General features: G+C 45.6%; 1 protein-coding gene across 1 annotated transcript; it reads right to left on the bottom strand.

Moving 5' to 3' along the window:
• Positions 1-578: 578 nt before the first annotated feature.
• Positions 579-10,657, bottom strand: NPS (neuropeptide S). Its single transcript, XM_075424398.1, has 3 exons — positions 10,600-10,657; positions 4,057-4,138; positions 579-1,764 (listed from the first exon to the last, which is right to left on the bottom strand). The coding sequence occupies exons 2-3, from the start codon at positions 4,096-4,098 to the stop codon at positions 1,555-1,557; spliced, it is 252 nt and encodes an 83-aa protein (XP_075280513.1). The 5' UTR covers positions 4,099-4,138; positions 10,600-10,657; the 3' UTR covers positions 579-1,554.
• Between the last annotated feature and the right edge of the window lie 9,536 nt (positions 10,658-20,193).

The following is a 20,193-nucleotide window of genomic DNA, read 5'->3' as shown; positions in this document are numbered from 1 at the left end:
TTGCAGGATGTCTGCAATGGCTGAAACCAAAGCCGCCGAGAATGAAACCGGGCGAACTGCAGCGAAACTCCTCCGTGCCACCACGTTTGCTGGCCTGGGCTTCCTCCCACCCAGACATCGCGTGAGTCAGAGTGCATGAGAATAGTAATTGCCTGACATTTTCCTTCTACATTTTTAAAGGTCTCTAGGTGTCACTTGACTAAGAGCTGCAAGAGCTAAGCAACCTAGACACCAACAGTAGCCAAAAGGAGGGTAAGTGTTTAAGCAGCTTTAAAAAATACGATGCTTTAAACATTTCAGCGTGGACAAACGCAGACAGGAGTGCGTCTGATCTCCTCGAATCAGCCAGAAATTAGCCAGCTGCAGTCCAGAAACCCAGTACTGCACTAGCACAGCTCCGTGCTCGAGTCACTTTTCTGCGTGGGCTCTGGGGTGCACGGCACAGGAACGGCCATTGTGGAGGGGATGATGCCAACCAGCCTTATCCTAGGTTTAATAGTGAGCTCCTGGGTTATGATATTTAATAGAGAAATATTAGAAAGCATCCACATACTGATTTATTATTATCTTAGCTTTGAAGTCAAAATGCATTGCATGGACACTTTGCAACATGTTCAAGCTTTCTGGAGGAAACAGCCACAAGGTAAAATTCACACACACGTAGCTCAGCAGATGACCTTTCCTACACACCACATTTACATATTTTCAGGCCAAATGATTTTTTTTTTTACAGGAAATTTTAAAAAAAAGCAAACCCATTGTTAATTACTGCGCCACAACTGTAGCAGAGGAGCAGGAACTGCGTTCGGCACGTTTCATCAGATGTGTGTTGCCTGCGTAAGTCAATTAACCGAGGCAAAGGGAGCTGCAATGATCCTCTGCCTTAGAGTGATTTCCCAGGACTCTTCTGGAAATGAGATGACACATCTCAAGAGATTATTTCCTGCTAAAGTAATTTTAAATAACTATATTAAAAAGAAACTAGAAGTTACAAGTAGGGCCTGATTCTGTCTTTCACCAGTGACCCTTCATATCTTTCTGAAAGCTGAACTAAAACTTATTTTAAATCTGTATTAATGTGGCCAGAACAGTTGTCTTCGAGTTAAGGTGGTTTGGGACAGGAGAGTCCAGGCATGCCTTGCCTGGCCGGTGGGGTTGCCGCTATGGCCGAGAGGAGGGATGTCAGGAATAACACCGGCAGTCCTCCCGACAGGCTGCACGCACACGTCTTTTCACAGCACAGGACCATTTTTGTATTAATCAAGAGCAAGCTGATTAAATCTGCAGCTTTACAAAGAAGGGGAATTAACCAAATGAAAACATTCATTTCAACACAAAAATTTATGCTACTGTAACTTGGGAAACAAAGCCCTTTCTGAGCAATCCCATCTGCTCCACTTGGCTTGTGCTCTTTGAAACAAGCAGCTGTTTACATGCTGGAGACATGGCTACATTTGTCTCTGTTGGGTTTATCATAGGAAAGCATTAAAATGATCTTAAGCACAGCGTTAAACATCAGCTGCTAAAATCGAGAGCGTGGTTTTGAACATTTGTTTACGACTTTGCTCTTCGAAAGGAAGTTTTTTTAATTCCTGATCCAACACCGTTGCGAAAGGACCTTTTATTGAGAGGCATCTCCAGGTAAGGCTTCAAAAAAGCCAGTTCTTCAGTCCTGCCCACCTTGGCTAAGCAGTTCTTCAGCAGGATGAGGCAGTAATCAGATTTTCCATACAGCTGGCAATTCAAATAAAAAGGATTGCTGGTCTGAAGATTAAAAAAAAAAAAAAAAAAAAAAAAGGAGAAAAGGGAGAGATAAGAAAAGGTAAAATAATGGATTTGCCAGGACTCATTCAGTATAAAAAGCAAAGCAGAAACACAAAAACAATTTATGCTTAAAATGACAAGGATGAACTGTTGTTTGCTAAGGATTCATCACGTTCAAAATCAGACTTTTTCCTAGCTTTCTAGAAAACTCAGCTATGGTACTTCTGGTATGAAATACTGATACGGCTACAATTATGTTTACGGTATGAAATGAATTGTTTTCTGTGATGTTGACCAGTTGTGACACGTAACACATTCCCTAGAGTAGCATGCATGTTTATTGCTGTAAAATGAGATTTTTTTTAAGGTAACAATGAAAGAGCATCACTTGTGTGAAGTCCTGTAGTTTAAATGAGAGAGAAGAGAAAAGGAAAATACCTGTAAAGCAGAAATGTGGGAGAGGAAGCTTTCTAGCAGTTATGACTAGTTATGGTAGCAGTTATGACTCAGTTTAATGATGACAAAATAGTAATGGGAATTTTAAAAAGTCTGGATTAAAATCCATATAGGTTTATGTACACGCTCCTCTTACCTGCACTTCACAGTATAAAAATTTAAACTACATTAAAAAGTTTTATGAATTTGAATTGCATTTAAATTAACATTGAATTTTACAGGAAAGATTTCCTGGCGTGTCTACAGTTCTGTGCATCTTTCATCATATCATCATTTACCAGCTTGCTGATTACCTATCTAAAATAAATACTCTGCCGTCCTTTCTAAAGGTGTCTGCCCACCATTCTTGCTTGGGAAACGGTTGCATGCAAAGCCTTCACTGGGACTGATGGGAATTGCCATTAGCCTCGCTCAGCTCAGGTTTAGCTCAGTATGCTCTTACTGCTATCGATACTGTGCAGCACCTCACGTTATTTCTGCTCTGTGCCTACAAAAGGCAGGTTACTGGCTGTTTCTGCAGCGGGGCCGGGGCGGCTGAGCAGGCGGCTCGCTGGCCACACAGCCGCCTCTTGCCACGGGCTGGGACGCTGGCCCCAGGCTGAAGCTTCTCCCCAGCAAGAAGAAACACTTTCTGCAAGAAACACCTGCACGGAGAAATTCCCCTTTCATTTTTCAGCTGCTGTCTCACAACCTATACAGGGACTTCTGCTACTGAATAAATGACTGTTATTTTGACATGCAGGATATTCATTTATATGAAATAATTAAACTCATTTTACCTATTCTATCACTGCCATAAAGAGAACCCTTAAGAAATGTGGCTAGTCATATCAAGCTGTGTCTAAACTATCCGTGAGCAGAAATGAAAGATGATTCAGCATTTACAGCAGTAAAACATCCAGAGGACCGGGCGATGGATAGATTAAAGCTAACGGGGACTTCACATCAATAAAATAAACAGCTGCACGAGTGGCCACCATCTCTGCTAGTGACAGATCACCTGAATGAAAAGATACTGATGCAAAACACATCAGAGCAAGCAAAGAAATCTGAACCAGGGCTCCAAGAGCTGATTTCACAGCAATAAAGAAACAGGGTGTCTAAAGCGGACGTTATCCGCAGCAGGGAAATATAACATCATTAGATATAAAATATCTCAGTCCACGGTGGTAAAGTCTTAAATGGTGTATGCACAGTTTGACCAGCAACCTGTCACGGTACCCTGGTCAAAATCCGAAATTGAAAGGGTATTAGCATTATTTAAGTAACTGGTTCACTTTGGTTTTAGAGGCTGTGCTCCTTTCTTTCATAGTTCAATCAAAATTGTATTACTGATTCTATGCAATAATTTTCCATAACTTCATATAAGAATTGCTCCTTTACCTACACACTAACAGTGACAAATAAATTTACTAGTTTATAAACCAGCTAGCAAAAAGTGAAATTCATACCTATACCTTATTGTACCTATTTGATATAGACAAGGAATTTAGATGAAATGGAGAGGAGATTGATGTTTTTCTCTTTTCCATACAATATTTCAACTTCGGCAAAAGCTCCCCTCACTCTACATTAAATATGCAATAGATTTCTCACATGATTATTTTAGAGGCTTGCATATTTTATCAGTAACTAAAGCAAAAATTGAGCTATACTTCAGAAAAATTAGGTAATAATATTTAACCAATAGCTTTAATACAAGAAACTTCATATTATAAAAAAACCACCAACAACAAAGTATCCACCAAACAAAAAAATTATTTAAAACTTAATTAAAATAGCTATTTAAAAGAATTGAAACATTTGCTCTTCAAGTAAGTAGGGAGCATCACTTACCATGGAAGGGACAACTGGGTAACCCGAGCACACAAATGTCATTGAGATCCAAAGAATGAAAGCAAAGTTTAACCTGCATAGACTTCAAAGAAAAACTGAGATCAGTTAAAATTTAAAACAAAAGCAAGCAAAACTACATGCACACCGACAAACACCCAAGCGGAATATTTTCTCCATATACAAAGTAATCTGCGGTGTCTTTACCTGATCATTTTTTACTCAGGAGTGTATGTGTATGTACATGCAGTTATACTACCAAATTCCTCACATCTCCTTTCAGTTCTTTCTTAGATGACCATTTTATACCAGAGTTCAGGAGTGAAAATGTCATCAACGCTGATTTTATTATGACTAATTGGTCCTTGTTTGGCCTTTTCTTCTTGTTAAATGGGAAAATGGCAGGAACACACATTCAGCTGCCATTATGAAACTACCAATTGATTTCATTTAAAGTGTTCCATTAAAATGTCTCTCAGGTGGGTTTACTGTTAAGTCTGTATCATCATAGCGAACACAGTCAAAGGTCTAAAGATTTCAAAGACACTTTTCAAGAATTTTTTACCACTTCAAATCTACCATATTAAGACCTTGTGAAGTCTGGCTGCAAGGAACAGCAGTAAAACTGCACTTTAAGTAGAAAGTTCTTCAAAGAATCTTCTCCTACTCCGAGCAGCTACAATACATAGAACAATATGCAACAATATATATAGCTTTTTCTTTTTCTCCCCCCCCCCCTTTTTCTTACATGCTTAGTTTTCTTAGGTGCACCAAAGTTTTAAGTGCTTTTCTTAGAACCTAAGTTCTTTGGATGTGAATCTCTTCTCTTGCATGCAGACATATCTCAGCCTATGTTAAGTTTATTGAATCAAATCTTCTGTAGGATCAATAAATTCTGTTAATCTCCATCAATGTAGCAAATGCTTCATGTCCAAGAGCATCGTTTGTTACTGCAACAAATTTATTTGCGCACATTTAATTTAATTGTGCAACATTTTAGGGGATCCTGTGGTTTATTTATACAGAGCACTGTAAAAGCAGCATGAGTCCCACCAAGCCTCTGGATGTTCGACTGCACAGGCAAGGGGATGCTGAAAAACATTAAATTCAATTTTTTTTTCTCAGAATGAAAACGCTAAGGATCTTTTTTTGACAGTCACCCAGCGTTCAACGCGCACGCCTGTGGCCCAGCAGCCTCAAATGTTGCATTTCCTTCAGCGTTTACACTGGAAAATCAACGTACAAGGGCGTCAGAAGGGAACTCTGTGTGAGTCTTTGGGGAGACATGAGCTGTTCTAAATTATGGCAACTTCTACTGGAACATTCAGTCTCCTGATGTAGATGCATGTAATTCCAGGAGGTAGAAAACAATAAGGCCTTCAGGTAAGGCCGGAAGAAATTCAGTGCCACTCCTGAAGTTGTTACTTAATTTGCTGACTTGCCGCAACTGTTGTTTTTTCATGTTCTTTCTTCAGCGATAGATATGCCATTTAAAACTCTTCCTGTTCAAAGTGGCAAGAACCAAATGTTATGTTAAAAGCCGAACTTCGGTCTCTAGTATGTAGATTGGTGTCAGAATGGTACAGCTGTGCTGCTGTTAGTAATGTTCAAGTACTTAGACTGGTGTAGAAATCGGAAGCAAAGATTTTATTTTCCCGGTGACTCTTGCGTGCTCTGTATTCCTCAGTTGACTTTTTAAAAAATGATTCTCAGTTCAGGTGACCGTTTGTTACCAGGGAAGATAAATGTGGAGTATTTATGGCCAGTATCAGTTGCAGGTGGCAAGATTGCTGGTCTATGCAGATGCCGTTATTCTTGATAGAGAATGAGAGACAGAAAAAGTCAATGTTTTACCTTTCCAGCAACACTCAGTTATTTTTAACTCAGTCAATTCATAGTTTTTAAAATGGTTAATTATAAATCTAGTTTAAATACAAAAGTTGCATTCTCTTTCCTTGCTTATGGAATTCACATGACGCATATTTCATACTCGCTCTTTTTTCCAAGTTCAGTATGCAACCTGATCTAGTTAGCGGTGTCCCTGCTCGCTGCAGGGGGGTTGGACTAGATGACCTCTAGGGGTCCCTTCCGACCCAAAACTTTCTATGATTCTATGATTCTATGATTCTAAGAGCCTTTTACACTTTTTATAGAAAAATTCATAATTTGATCTCAGATTGTGGCTCAATATTTTTATGTTATCATTGTACATGTTGGTGCTGATGACGTCAGTGGTTGAGCTAATCCAATTACTCTTAAACGACTTTTTAAAAGTACATGTTTGTAGTTGCTGGTAAAGTACTTCAGGATTCTTCAGGACCAACAGGACTGTAGAAGCATAAGATGAAATTAGCCTCATTTAAGCACCGCGGTAAGCGATCCATTTATAAAAACTATCAAGAGAACATTTGACTATTTGCATATTCAGTATACGTCCCCTTATTCAGACAGAAAATCCTTTCATTTGAATTGAACATCCCCCTCCAACTCGTACAGGACCTCCAGCTCCAGGCGACAAGCGGATTAGCCCGTGTTTCTGCCGCAACGAGAAGCACGTCGGGTTGGATTCTGCTTGAGCGTAGTTTAGCGTCAGCTTTCATTGTATCTGCATTCAGTTTAACTCCATTTTAATACAAAATTAACCTTCACACAATATTATTTGTGGAAGATGAAGGACAAGAATAGGCTTGTGATTAAAGTTCAGGATTTCTAGGTTCAGTGTTGGAGCTTGTGCCTTTGACGCCTCGGGTAACCTTTGGTGCATTATTGACTTAATTTTTTAAAAACATGAGTTGTTTGAATCCCTGGTGACCTCCCCTTGTGCCTGGTTGGTACCTCCTATGCCTACATTTACCACATCCCTCTAAAGGAGTGGATTTGGCCACATTTCTAAAAGGAGTGGATTTGGCCACATTTCTAGCACCCAAGCTTTGGACATGAGAGGTGCCAGAGACTGTCTGTAGGCACCTTCAGCATGAGCTGGTGGTGAAAGGACAACCAAGGACGTGGCCACACAGGCCCAGACAGGACGAAGCTTTGTGGAGCCTGGAGCAAACAGCAGATTACAGAAACTTCAAACAACACAGGAAAACAGCTCTCGTGTGACTTTCTAAGGAAGGACAAAAAGACGATCAAATACGCTCGTTAAGGATGTTTCACGCAGCGGGTGGGAAAGGGAAAGAGGCTCACAGGGCAGCACATCGCCTAAACGCTTTGCAAAACCAATTGCATCTGGGCTGAGCACTAGGAAGAAAATAATGGTTAACCTGAGGTCTTGCATGTATTTCATTCCTGCTCATATTATAAATGCTCACAGTAAGATCTTTTTTAGCAATATCCTTTAGCCTACTTTGTGTTTCCAGTTCTGCCTAAAAGTCATCTGTGACAGACTGCGGGCCTTAGGACCTGACTCTAAGAGGAGACAGGCAAGTAATGGTTGAGGTTTCCCCCACAAAATCCAAGAGCAGTTTCCACCTTTTCAAAGACTTTGACCAGCTGAGCGACCGCAAACTGCTTTCGCACGAGGCAGACGCAGACTGCAGTCGGGAGAGTATGAGTTACTGAGACATCACCAACCCAGGACCGGGCTCGAGGTGCTTGTCCACCTCCGAGACACACAGAAGCGGCATTATCCGCACAGAACGAAGACTCAGGCTCTCACATTTGCTTCTCGCTTCTTCGAGTTTGTTTTTTCTCGCTGTTCAGGATGCAATTTAACGCACCACAACTGTGATTTGCATGCATAAAGTGTATATGGAGATTTAGATACATTCAAGATCTTCCCACTTCAGGTCTGGATGAATCAGGTTTAAGAGAACAAGTGGCAATTGACATTTCTGTCTTCCACTCTGTCTGCAGAGCACCCAGTCTGAGGCCTCGCCCCCAGGTGAGGTTCACTGCCAGGTATCATGGATCATACGAATCATTAAGAACCGTAATAAAAACTCCCAGCGCCCATAAAATTTGCATTTTATGAGAATAAATTAGCAGCAGTATCTTCCACTTCCCTGCAAAGCCAACAGCATCACCTCTTCTCTCCTGCTTGCTTAGTTAAAGGAACAGTGTATTGCACCTCGCTGCTGCTCCTGTTTGGTTTCCCCATGAAAAACACACGAAACACAACACAAAGCTTGCTGATCAGCCTACCCAGCCTTCAACTTAACGAGGTTAATAGGCCTATAACGTGGTATTTCCCTCCCCTGTTACAGCAGTAAATCTAAAGTGTTTGAACTGGCATTGCGTGCCTTTGCTATGGGATCAAAAGAATAAAAATGGAAGTATACACCAAAACCACATCTGCACGGTCCTCCGGTGTAACCCCAAACACTGTAAAACCACAGCAGTGAGAGGTCTGGATAAAGGCAAGGTGCCAAATCTTCTTGTTCCCCTCTAGGATGCTCACAGTGAAACCTCAGCGTGGCTTTTTTGGAGAAAGCTGCCGGGATATTTCGCTCCGAGCTCAAAGTTTTTCCTGCTTTTAAGAACATCATGAAACCAAAGAGCCTGGATGGTTTGCACTGAGATCGTGGCAAGGTGCAAAATGGAAATTAATCATACTCACAGCCAAAAAATCTCTTTCTGACTCAGTGATAATAGAAAATCCCAGCAAGGCACAAAGATGGAAGAGAAGCAGAAGTCGGAAACCGGGCTTATTCCTTCGTCGTTCTTGCTGTGTTCTCACTACCAGCAAGGGGACGCAACCAAACCCTTCCCTTGCGCTGCTGAGATCTCATCTACAGAGGCACAAAGGAGCTAAAAAGTTGCTGTAGGTGCACACTTGACTATTTCTGCGCATCCCCCTGCCGTGACTGTTTCTAATCCCCTTAAACTTGGTTACGATGCAGAAGGAGCATGTCCCTGGTGGGCAGGGGCGAGGGGTTAGGAGGCCAAACGCTGCGATGGGGGAAACACAGCTCTCGCCTCCCCTCCTGCCCTTGGATATTTGACCAGGCAGCGACCAACGGTCTCCAACCACGCCATGAGCCACGTGTCACCCGTGCCCGTGGGCAGGAGCCTCCCCTCTGTGTGATTTCCTTTGCTCCTCTGCCACCAAGGTGTTTGCACAGGCGTGCTCTCCGAGGAGGACGCCATGGTCTCATCAAAGCTCAGGTGCGTATTTCCCGAGCCCATCAAGGCCCGCGTTGGCTGCCGTGGATAAACAGCTCTGCACTCCTGTTTCAACTTCACAAGTTCTCCAGAAGGAGAGACACCTTTACTGAATTTCATTTTGCTTGCTAACACTGCCGTCCGCAGTGCCAAGAAAGCCAATGGGATTCTTGGGTGCATTAGGAGGAGTGTGGGCAGCAGGTTGAGGGAGGTTCTCCTTCCCCTCTACTCTGCCCTGGTGAGGCCCCATCTGGAGTCCTGTGTCCAGTTCTGGGCTCCCCAGTTCAAGAAAGATGAGGAGCTACTGGAGAGAGTCCAGCGGAGGCTACAAGGATGGTGAGGGGGCTGGAGCATCTCTCCTACGAGGAGAGGCTGAGGGAGCTGGGCTTGTTCAGCCTGGAGAAGAGAAGGCTGAGAGGTGACCTAATATATACTTACAAATATCTGCAGGGTGGGTGTCAGGAGGATGGGGCCAGACTCTTTTCAGTGGTGCCCAGAGACAGGACAAGGGGCAATGGGCACAAACTGAAGCAGAGGAAGTTCCAGCTGAACATGAGGAAGAACTTCTTCCCTCTGAGGGTGACGGAGCCCTGGCCCAGGCTGCCCAGGGAGGCTGTGGAGTCTCCTTCTCTGGAGATATTTAAGATCTGCCTGGACGCGGTCCTGTGCAGCCTGCTCTGGGTGACCCTGCTTTGGCAGGGGGGTTGGATTGGACGATCCACAGAGGTCCCTTCCAACCCCGAACATTCTGTGATTCTGTGATTCTGCCAGCAATAACACTGCTTGCAGACGGGGATGGCTTCTATGAGCCATGGCATTGCAGCCCTCACTTAAAAGACACACGGCTCCTTTTCAAAACCGAATTTTCAGTGCAGCTCCTCTCAGACATCATTCCTCTCTAAGCCTGCGTTAGCAATGGTTAAGGCTCCAGCAATGCACCTCCTGACGCACAGGTTTTTATCGAGGAGGAGAAAAAGCGACTCAAAAGGGCATCAAAGCAAGAAGCAGCACTGCCACTCCTGCCGCCGCTCCTTCACGGCGTCCCGGTCAGCTCGCTTTGCCTGGACAGATGGCAGCTAGGAGGTGCGCAGAAAGCCAGTGCTGTTAGACTACGTAAGACTTGTGGACCTACGCCGTGAACCTCGGGGTGCGGGTTGCCATCCGATTTCGAAGCGCTTCTGCATCATCAGAGCCGTGCACGTCACTGTCACAGCAAAGGGGGTGAAGCTGCGGTCTGCTCCTCCCACGCCAGGAGCAGAAATTAGCTTTAAAGCCATGTTTTTGAGCCTACCTCAGACAGGAATTGTCGGCTGCGTCACAGTCACCATCCTCAGGATTTTAAACTCTAAATCACCGTCTATAATTATATATATTCTTTTTCCTGGCTACAGTCAACGTACACAGAGATGACGCGGGCAGAGACAACACGCGTTTCCTTACCCGGCTCTGCCGGTCCCACTCCCCGGCACGGGGCAGAGCTGCCGATGGCATCACATTGCGCAGTGATGTAAAACCCGAGTCTGTGCTACCAAACATCACCTCCCACAGACCGCGGCGCACGGCACCTTACAGGCCCTCTGCCAAGCGCGCAAACGTCCAGGCGACTTCAGCTGCTGCTACCGCGTTCCTGCTGTATTCTATGAGAAATGACAAGAACAATGCTTTTGGCAAAAACATATCTGAAATGGCAGAATATATTTCTGATTTAGAGATGCTCTTGCATTTTTGTCAAGATTCCTTAGCATGCCTTCAGAAAAACTGAAGTACAACACGAAAAACAAGCTCTTATTATTGTCTGTGCACCACCACCAAATGTTAAAGTAATTTGATAATTTAACTGGAGAAAAAAAAAAATAAAAGCAGAGCAGACTAAACTTGCTCAACCCATTAAGAGGAGGCTCAGCAACTGAAAAGTGGTGGCAATTAACATTTTTGCTACGCTTATTTGTGCATGCAAACATAATTTATGCATTCAGAAATTTCTCAAATAGATCCTGAAGGAAGCTGCTGCCTAAGAAAAGATGTCAGTGCGAAGCTAAAAAGACACCTGTCAAGGCTGAAACCCAATTTCTGTTCAGATGCAACAAAGATCTCGGTGATCTGAGAAACTCTGAATAGTCGGTGAAGTAAAAGCAAGAAAGAGAAAAGAGCCTAGATAGACAAGAAAAGTTTTTTTGAGGAGAGCGAGAAGAAAAAGATGTAGGAAAGTCTCATGTGTCTTAAGCAGAAGAGATCAAACTTTAAAGGCATGAAGCTTTAAAGGAGTCAAGGAAAGCTAACATAAACAGTATAAATAGTAGGGAATAGGGAGAAAGAGTTGAGTGGCTTTGAAGGGCATAATTTTTTATATGTATTATTGCACTGTATCTCCGGGTTCTCCGGTGGATAAGGCTAAGAAAGACAAGGAAAACGTACCAGGTATTTTTTATTAAGCTACGAGGCCAACAGAATATGCTGGCTCAAGCATGTATGCACATTGTTGTGTAGATAATTTCAGTGCAAAACCATTTCTTCTGCTCTCTAAGTCCTTGAGATGTCATACCAACAAGCACTGTGTCATTTGGGAATGGAAAAAAGGGAGTGACGGAGGGCAAAAGTTAGCCGTGGTAGCGCAGCTAACCCAATGAAACAACTATGGTTGGGAGGCAAAAAGTGGGACACAAACCTGTGGACCTGTAGTAACTGGAAGGTCAGGGAGGGACACAGAGGATGCCAAAAGCCCATCAGGACACTCACCATCTACAGACTGGAGAGAAAGGGGTGAATTGCTCACACCTGAGCAGGTTTTTATGCAATCTGGAGCCATCTTCGGGAGGGAAAACAGGTCAGCTGGATGCAAGACATCTGTCACCAGTCTCATTTCATCTACAAACAGTCTTGGGCTGATCAGCCGAGAGAAAAGCAAAGTTAACTCTCACTTGGCACGGAATTATGAGAAAATATCCAAATCACAAGTCAGGAGTGGCTCATTTCCTTCTGAACAGGCAACATTTGTGAGGGAGAAACCTCAGCTGTTCCACAGATTAGCTCTTGGCATTTCTGGAGAAGGGTAAGATGCCAGTTTAAATTTGTGACACGATACCTAAAGTACCTTTAGGAAAGAAGTGGCTACATCTGGAACAGCAGTCTTCATTTGTAGGAGGTGAGAGGACACACCTTTTTTCTCCAAAGCGCAGAGCATTCTCCATCTGTTCTTTATGCTCTTTTAACTCACTGCTATTTTCTTTCTACTTATCTGTGCCACTTCCACAAACAAGGATAGTGAAGCCCTTTTAAAGGAGCCGTCCTTTTCTGCAAAAGCTTTTTGATAGGAAGGGTTCTCCTCCACAACGACTGACTAAACACAAAACAAATAGGCACTAAGCCCTAGAGCAAGCTGCACCTTGTGAATATACCCATGCTTTCAAATTTGCTGGTAGGAAGATAAAACCAAACTATGAGTCTGCCTTGCTCTACAGGCAGTCAAGACACTGAGGTGGTACCCAGGCAGCGGGTACCGCTCGGCGCCTTTGGTACTCCATGCGTGACGGCAAGGAGCTTCACTCCCTTGCAAAATGCCAGCCCTGGATCTTTTCTTGGTGATTATCACTGCTTATAAAGGTCCTCAAGTAGAAGAGAAGTAAGGTTGCTGTCATACAATTCGGTGCCCAAGCTGATATGCCTTTTGTCTGAGCATAAGGTACCGAGGAACCTGATTTCCCCTCATGTTCTCCTCCTGTTATAAAAGGCTTCATCCAAAAATAACACATGCCAAAAGACAGAAGAAGTTTTGGGTTTCTCACTGAAAACCTGTTGCAGCTGACTGGATCCTTCTTGCTCTGTGCAAGCATTTCTTCATACCCAGTTATGTTTTTGCACATGATACAACTCCCCAAGAAGTTGTATCTGCCTCCTTTACCCTTCTATCGCTTGCATTAATACCTAATTCATGAACCACATCTCTCTCCCTGTCTCCACCGTGTGAATTCCCCTTTTAGCATCAGGGTTTTTTTTTTTCCAATTTGTACCCCTCCTCACAGCCGCTAGCTCTGGAGGTAATCAACTGCTGCTTCTTAATCAAGAGTACAGATTACTATGAATAAACACAAAATCCAATATTAGAAGAGCTAATGTGACCTCAGTCTCTGGGGAACAGGAAAGGACACACACGCTGAGGGTCAGGGCTGCTCTCCGTGCACAGGACAGTGGGTATTCTCCAGCTGCTCACTACAGAGCGTCGTTGCTCCGGTCTCACAGGAGAACTGCTGAAGCCACAGTACATGAAGAAAGACCAGCTTGACACTATATTGACTGCCACAAGCAAACATGCAGTCCACAGAAAAAAAGCGTGACTCTTTTTCCTTCCAAAGAGCCTGCCTGCTGACAGCCAGTTCTTTCATTTGAGCAGTAAAAGTTCATGCTTTTAAACCCAATTCTCATCACACAAGTACACTGAAAAAATGACATGATGGACTTCAATATTGCACTTTTCAATAAAGACTGAGCAAGTCCCAGCTGTGAGGAGTGAAGACGGGGTTTAACTTTCAAAGGGGCTGAGGGCCTCTTTTTAAAAGCAAGAAGCTGAAGGACTCGACTGTGCAGCAGCAAGGAGTACACCTGAATTCACACTCCATGGAAGCACCACACGCATCACTCGCCTGGTCCTCAGCACCAAAGAACCACGTGGGCGCGGTGGGACCCAAGCCATCTCAGCAGGGTTTATGGGTGCAGGGACGGTGCCCCGGGGATGAGGCGATGCCTCTCCTGGTGCTCCAGCGAGCACCACCGCCACCAGCTCAGGGACCTCTGCCCAGGGCTCCAACGCCTGGCGTGGGCCTGCCCTTCGCCGTTACTTCGTGAGATCTGAGATGCTCCGACTAGTACAACCAATTATGAATGAGCAAGTAAGAAAGCGAAGCTCACGCCGTTCCCAGGCTCTTCACCGCAGCAGGAACAACAGGACCACATTACAGAATCACAGAATCACAGAATAGTAGGGGTTGGAAGGGACCTCTGTGGGTCATCTAGTCCAACCACCCTGCTGAAGCAGGGTCACCTACAGCAGGCTGCACAGGACCTTGTCCAGGCGGGTCTTGAATATCTCCAGAGAAGGAGACTCCACAACCTCCCTGGGCAGCCTGTTCCAGTGCTCCGTCACCCTCAGAGGGAAGAAGTTCTTCCTCATGTTCAGACGGAACTTCCTGTGCCTCAGTTTGTGCCCGTTGCCCCTTGTCCTGTCACTGGGCACCACTGAAAAGAGCTTGGCCCCATCCTCCTGACACCCACCCTTCAGATATTTGTAGGCATTTATAAGGTCCCCTCGCAGCCTTCTCTTCTTCAGGCTGAACAAGCCCAGTTCCCTCAACCTCTCCTCGTAGGGGAGATGTTCCAGTCCCCTCACCATCCTCATAGCCCATTACATACAAGAGATCCCTTGAAACTCAAACAACCCTACAGTTCTCTGCCTTGCCAAATTTCATAACATGGGCATCATCTAAGCCAACAGGACAGGAGCTAAAAATACTCTGATTCAACTCATTGCAGGCTTCTGTGGTAAGGGCAGAGCCTCTTTAACCTGTGCTGTTTGAAGGTGTTGCAGCTTGTGGCCTCGGGGCATGTCTATACAGCAGGCACACCAAGCTAGCTCAGATACTGCACATCAAAGACGTGACCAAGAGGCGCAGTCCCAAGATCTCCCATTTCACCGGAACGATTCACAGTTCAGCCCTGCTGGGGTTTCTTGGTGTGCATCTCAGAGGCAACGCGCGAGCTTTCAGTGCCAATCACACGCTATGTTCTTAAGCCACATCAAATTGCTGTACAATCCCTGTAGTTCACAAGCTGTAAGATGGCTATTTCTGTTCCAAATGTCAGAGACGGGAAACACGGACCCTGATAACTTTGAATTTCCCAGGGCTATTTTCTAACCTGCAACCTCTCCCGAAGCCCTGCTGACACATTTGGGGTAGCGTAGCATAAATAGGGGCTGGGGATGGAGCTGGAAGAAGAGCACACCATGTTCACACAGACTTCGTGCTCTCCGCCATCCTTCTGAGGTCAGTCCCATTTTCCGCAAGAAGGAAAGCAGTACAAGAACAAAATGTATTCACTACGTCTTTTTCCCCTGCATAAAGTGATCTTTTGATTCTCCCTTTCCTAATTTTAGCATTGTAGGGTTTTTTCTCTTGTACCACTAGTATTTCTCTTTAGAAAGGGGCAGTTCCTGGTTCACCCGCCCACCTCTGGACCCAGAGCAGCGTGTTCCACTGCGTCCACAGAAGCTATCACCCATTCAATCCTGGCTGGCAGGTTGCAACTGGGCGATGTATCTTCCCACCCTGAGCAGTCAGACACTCTTTATTCTGGACAACACCAGACCCATAAATGAGCTTAACTTCCAGAGGAAGTATCCCAAACTCATGCAAACCGTATGTGCTTTTGTATCCCCCGCAAAGCATGGCGAGGCACGTTTGCTGCTCGCAGACTCACTAGCATGAAGAGAAGCTGGCCAGGCAAGCCCTGCACCCTGCTGTGGATGGAGATGTTACAGTTGCCTGGGAAACCACTCCACGGGATCACTAAAATGTGTTCTATATGTTTGCCTTCAGATACAAGATTATCACCTTATCTATGAGCATCGTCAGGAGAAAATCCTGACACAGGGCAAACTTCGATTGTAACCTGCAGAAATCCATTAACTCTTTTACGGCATTAGCTGAAGTTTCACAGAGCTAAACCCATTATAAAATGAAGCATTGTCCAACCTCAACCAAATCTTCCCTGAAGGAATAAAGGTGGGTTACAGTTAGAGCATCTCGTTCCTCAGCGAAGGACACGAGGTTTAAATCGGCTGGTACATTATTAGCAGTTGAAAGAACTGGCTGAGGGGAGACAAAGGATCTATATAATCAAAGGAGATGGGATTATTCGAGGACTGAGAGTAATTATTTAGATTCAGTACTTGGAAATTGGGTTATGTTTTTTCTAGTTTAAGAAACAATAGATTCACTACTTACAGCAGGAGCCACAGCCCAGCCACAGGTGGATGCTGGGGCACAGTCCCCGCTTGCACTTTCTCACAGCGATGAGCAGCTCAGGGCTGGTGCCTCACCGAGAAATTAGAGCTCTGCCACATTCCTCTCCCAAGGTTTTCTCTGGGACCATCATGACACTGCACACAAACCTCCATGGACTTTACAGTGAAGAAATTCCAGTAGGAGCTGGCAAACGTTAGTTTTGGGGGAAAAAGGTTTAACAGCAAGCAGGAAGAAGTAAGTAATTTAGGTTAATTGACATTTTATTACAACATAGCAAACCAACAAGCCAAAACAGGACTGTGCCTAAATATGGTGGAAGTATGAGACAGGTTTTCGAGGAGAAAGAGCAATAAAGAAGAAGAGGATATTGCTCAAAAGTAGCTATTTCTGGCAGCAGTTTAAACAAAGAATCGAGTATGATTTCACTGCTTGCTTATCTTCAATCAAAAACCAACACTGTGCTTTAATTTCTCCTGTGGGTGTAGTCAGCTCTTAAGTTAAAATCCAGGCTTAATATCTTCCACTCATAATTTAGGTCATGGGCTGGGAAGCGACATAGGAAATACAAACGCCAAGCTTTGCAATAGATGCTAAAACTCCATCCTGTGCTTGAGGCTCCCAGGGCATCAACCGCAGACGCTCCTCTGGTCTGAAAGAGCCAGGTCTGCAGCCGAAAAACAGAGGCTGGAATCCCTGCAGGATTTAAAACCCGAGCGACCAGGCCTGTGCTAGGGTCTGCCTTCAATCTCTGAGGCTGCCTGACAGGTTAAGGGGAGCAAAGAATCCGTCCTGCTCTGCCCTCCGCACGCCTCGCACCCTGCGGGCAGCTTGAGGGGCTGCAGAAGGCGGCGGCGAGGTGGGAGCTCGGGGCTGGGTGGCTGCACTTGGGAGCCCCGCTCACGGCTTCGGTCTTGTGTGAGGGTCACAGAATCACAGAATCCCAGCATGGTCGGGGTTGGAAGGGACCTCTGTGGGTCACCCAGCCCAACCCTCCTGCCCAAGCAGGGTCACCCAGAGCAGGCTGCACAGCACCGCGTCCAGGCGGGGCTGGAATATCTCCAGAGAAGGAGACTCCACAGCCTCCCTGGGCAGCCTGGGCCAGGGCTCCGTCACCCTCAGAGGGAAGAAGTTCTTCCTCATCTTCAGCTGGAACTTCCTCTGCTTCAGTTTGTGCCCGTTGCCCCTTGTCCTGTCACTGGGCACCACTGAAAAGAGTCTGGCCCCATCCTCCTGACACCCACCCTGCAGATATTTAGAGGCATTTATTAGGTCCCCTCTCAGCCTTCTCTTCTCCAGGCTGAACAAGCCCAGCTCCCTCAGCCTCTCCTCGTAGGAGAGATGCTCCAGTCCCCTCACCATCCTTATAGCCCTCTGCTGGACTCTCTCCAGTAGCTCCTCATCTCTCTTGAACTGGGGAGCCCAGAACTGGACACAGGACTCCAGATGGGGCCTCACCAGGGCAGAGTAGAGGGGGAGAAGCAAGGAGTCACCAAGGAGCGAACGGGAATGTTGCAGGGATCGTTGGGATCGTGCATGGAGAAGGGGAGAAAAAAGGTGTTTCAAGAGCAGATTACAATAGTACCCGTCTGGGAGCATCTTGGGGACTTTTTTCCAGTCTATGGCTAGCGTTCCAGTCCTTCACTTAAAACACACCCATAAAACAAAACAAAAGACCCTTCCACTCTTGTCTCTGTTACGCAAACCGCGGGGCTGTGTTCGGTATCTCGGCTGTGGTACCGTGTATCACTGGAATTACGCACGCAGTTATCAGTCACTGCTGTGTGACTTGCTACAGCTTATTATGCTCAGGCTCGTATAAACATAATTACATTGCACAAGGCTATAAACTCCACATACTGGAGGATGTAAGTATCTTCTTGTATTTATTAAATTGTGTTTACACACATTCTTATTAATTTATATTGCATCTTTCTTGTTAAATATAACAGCAAAACATAATTGAGTCTTCCATTCCTAATGCTGATTTTTTTATTGCCGAAATACACGTGCATAAATTTTTGTACGTCAGAAAATCATCTGGGGTCTGAGACGAACACAGAGATGTCGTAAGGCAGACCTGTGTTTTTCGCTAGGTCACCATCAGGCCCGTGAGGAGATTGTCCCATCCAGCTAACAGAACGTGATGCTAAAAATACAGTCAGGTCTCTCAAAACTGCAGAAACAAAATTAAACTTCCAGGAAATTGCATGCGACTGATTCCTAACACATATTTTAAGTGTAACTACTTCTAGCTTTTTCTTTAGTATTTCAGCTCTGGCTTGATTTGACCGAGGTTTCCGCTAAGCAATGTGTTCAGGAGAAAATGTTAGAAACAATTAATCACACCAGAGGGAAAGACGCCGTATTATTTTAGTTTATATCCGATGATACTGGGGAGAACGCAGGATGCTATGTGCCCCGTTACCGACCAGCCTCACTGTATGGTTAAAAAAAATAAATAAAAGAAAACAGAATTCCAGTTTGCACATTTTCTTCTGGTTTTAGCATTAATTTTTTGTGCCGGCCTGACAGAGCCGTCAGCAGAGGCTGACGAAGCAGCTGCTGGACCTTGCTGCCAGGGATCCGAAGGGACGGGGTCTGGGGGCCGGCACGGCAATCCCGTGCTCCGACACCTCCCTGGCCTCGCAGCGAGGGCTGCCAGTAACCCTGTCAAATTAGCACTCAGCGAGACGGTGTCTTGTGACGTGGGCTTCGCTCCCGTAGGTGAGAAAACCTCTTCTGGGCTGGGCATCGAAGAGCCGCTGCCGACAAGGGCTGGAGAGCTGCATTAGCCACCCGGAGGGAGGGGATCGATACCCAGCACCAGCGCCTGCAGATCTCCAACCGGCTCTAAAGGCTCATTTTAAACACAAATACAGCTTCAGGTTATTCTCATGGAACGCCAACGATACCGCCGAAGCAGCTCTTCTATCCTGTGGTTATTTTTCTGTCAGCTGTTTAGGCGCTCCAGACAAACCAGCTACGGCCACCGGCCACAGAATCACAGAATAGTAGGGGTTGGAAGGGACCTCTGTGGGTCACCCAGTCCAACCCCCTGCCCAAGCAGGGTCACCCAGAGCAGGCTGCACAGCACCGCGTCCAGGCGGGGCTGGAATATCTCCAGAGAAGGAGACTCCACAGCCTCCCTGGGCAGCCTGGGCCAGGGCTCCGTCACCCTCAGAGGGAAGAAGTTCTTCCTCGGGTTCAGCTGGAGCTTCCTCTGCTTCAGTTTGTGCCCGTTGCCCCTTGTCCTGTCACTGGGCACCACAGCCGGACCTGTGCTGCTTCTGGTCATCCTGCAAACCCATTGCCCCACCAGCACTGCCACAGCCGAGCCCAGCAATTCGCTTTTTCCTCCTTTTCTCCTGAGGGCACAAGCTGAAAAACCCCGCAAGAGCCCCATGTCTCCGGCAGACACGACCTCACCAGAAAGCTCCGTGAGAACAGTTTTCCAATACAAAGGAGAAAATGACTGCTTCCCCAGGAGTACCATATCCCATGTCAGAGAGCAGGGAAAAAAAATTAAACAAATCTGTGAAGTGGGACAGTAGTTCCTTCGTTTCACTATGAAATATTTTGTGATGAAGATTAGCAAGGAAACGAACTGAGTGTCAAGTAACCAGATAAAAACCCTTCACATATTGTTGGACAAGCCACAAGTTTGGGGTTTTTTTTTATAACCACTTTTTCTTCTCAGCCTTTCTGCAAATCAACTTCCCTACACATTTGTCAGGGAGAGCGAGGCAGTGAAACATCAAGCAATAAAGCAGCAATCTGTGCCGATTTCCAGGCAGCCAGGGTTAGCAGGTCAAAGACATCAGGAGTTTCTAGAGAGAATACTGGATGCTGGTTAAAACCCTCTAAAAAGTCACAGCTCTCCTTTACATCACGTCTGTTGCTCCCCTCTCGTGTTCTGCTGCCCACAGAGCAGAAAAATGCCTGGGCTGAAACAACCTTGGAAAAAAAAGGGTGATGCTACTGCCCTGGGGGTGCTGATGGAAAACTCCGCGTGTTCCTT

This window comes from Opisthocomus hoazin, chromosome 6 (genome assembly GCF_030867145.1).
Source record: "Opisthocomus hoazin isolate bOpiHoa1 chromosome 6, bOpiHoa1.hap1, whole genome shotgun sequence".
Classification (NCBI taxonomy): Eukaryota; Metazoa; Chordata; class Aves; order Opisthocomiformes; family Opisthocomidae; genus Opisthocomus; species Opisthocomus hoazin.
The sequence above is the reverse complement of the archived record's forward strand: the minus strand, read 5'-3'. Positions and strand labels throughout refer to the sequence as shown.

Coding starts and splice junctions, on each gene's coding strand:
- NPS (XM_075424398.1), bottom strand. CDS start 4,098: ATGACATTTGTGTGCTCGGGTTACCCAGTTGTCCCTTCCATG. Junction 1,765..4,056: donor ACCCAGTTGTCCCTTCCATG/GTAAGTGATGCT, acceptor TTTAATCTTCAG/ACCAGCAATCCTTTTTATTT.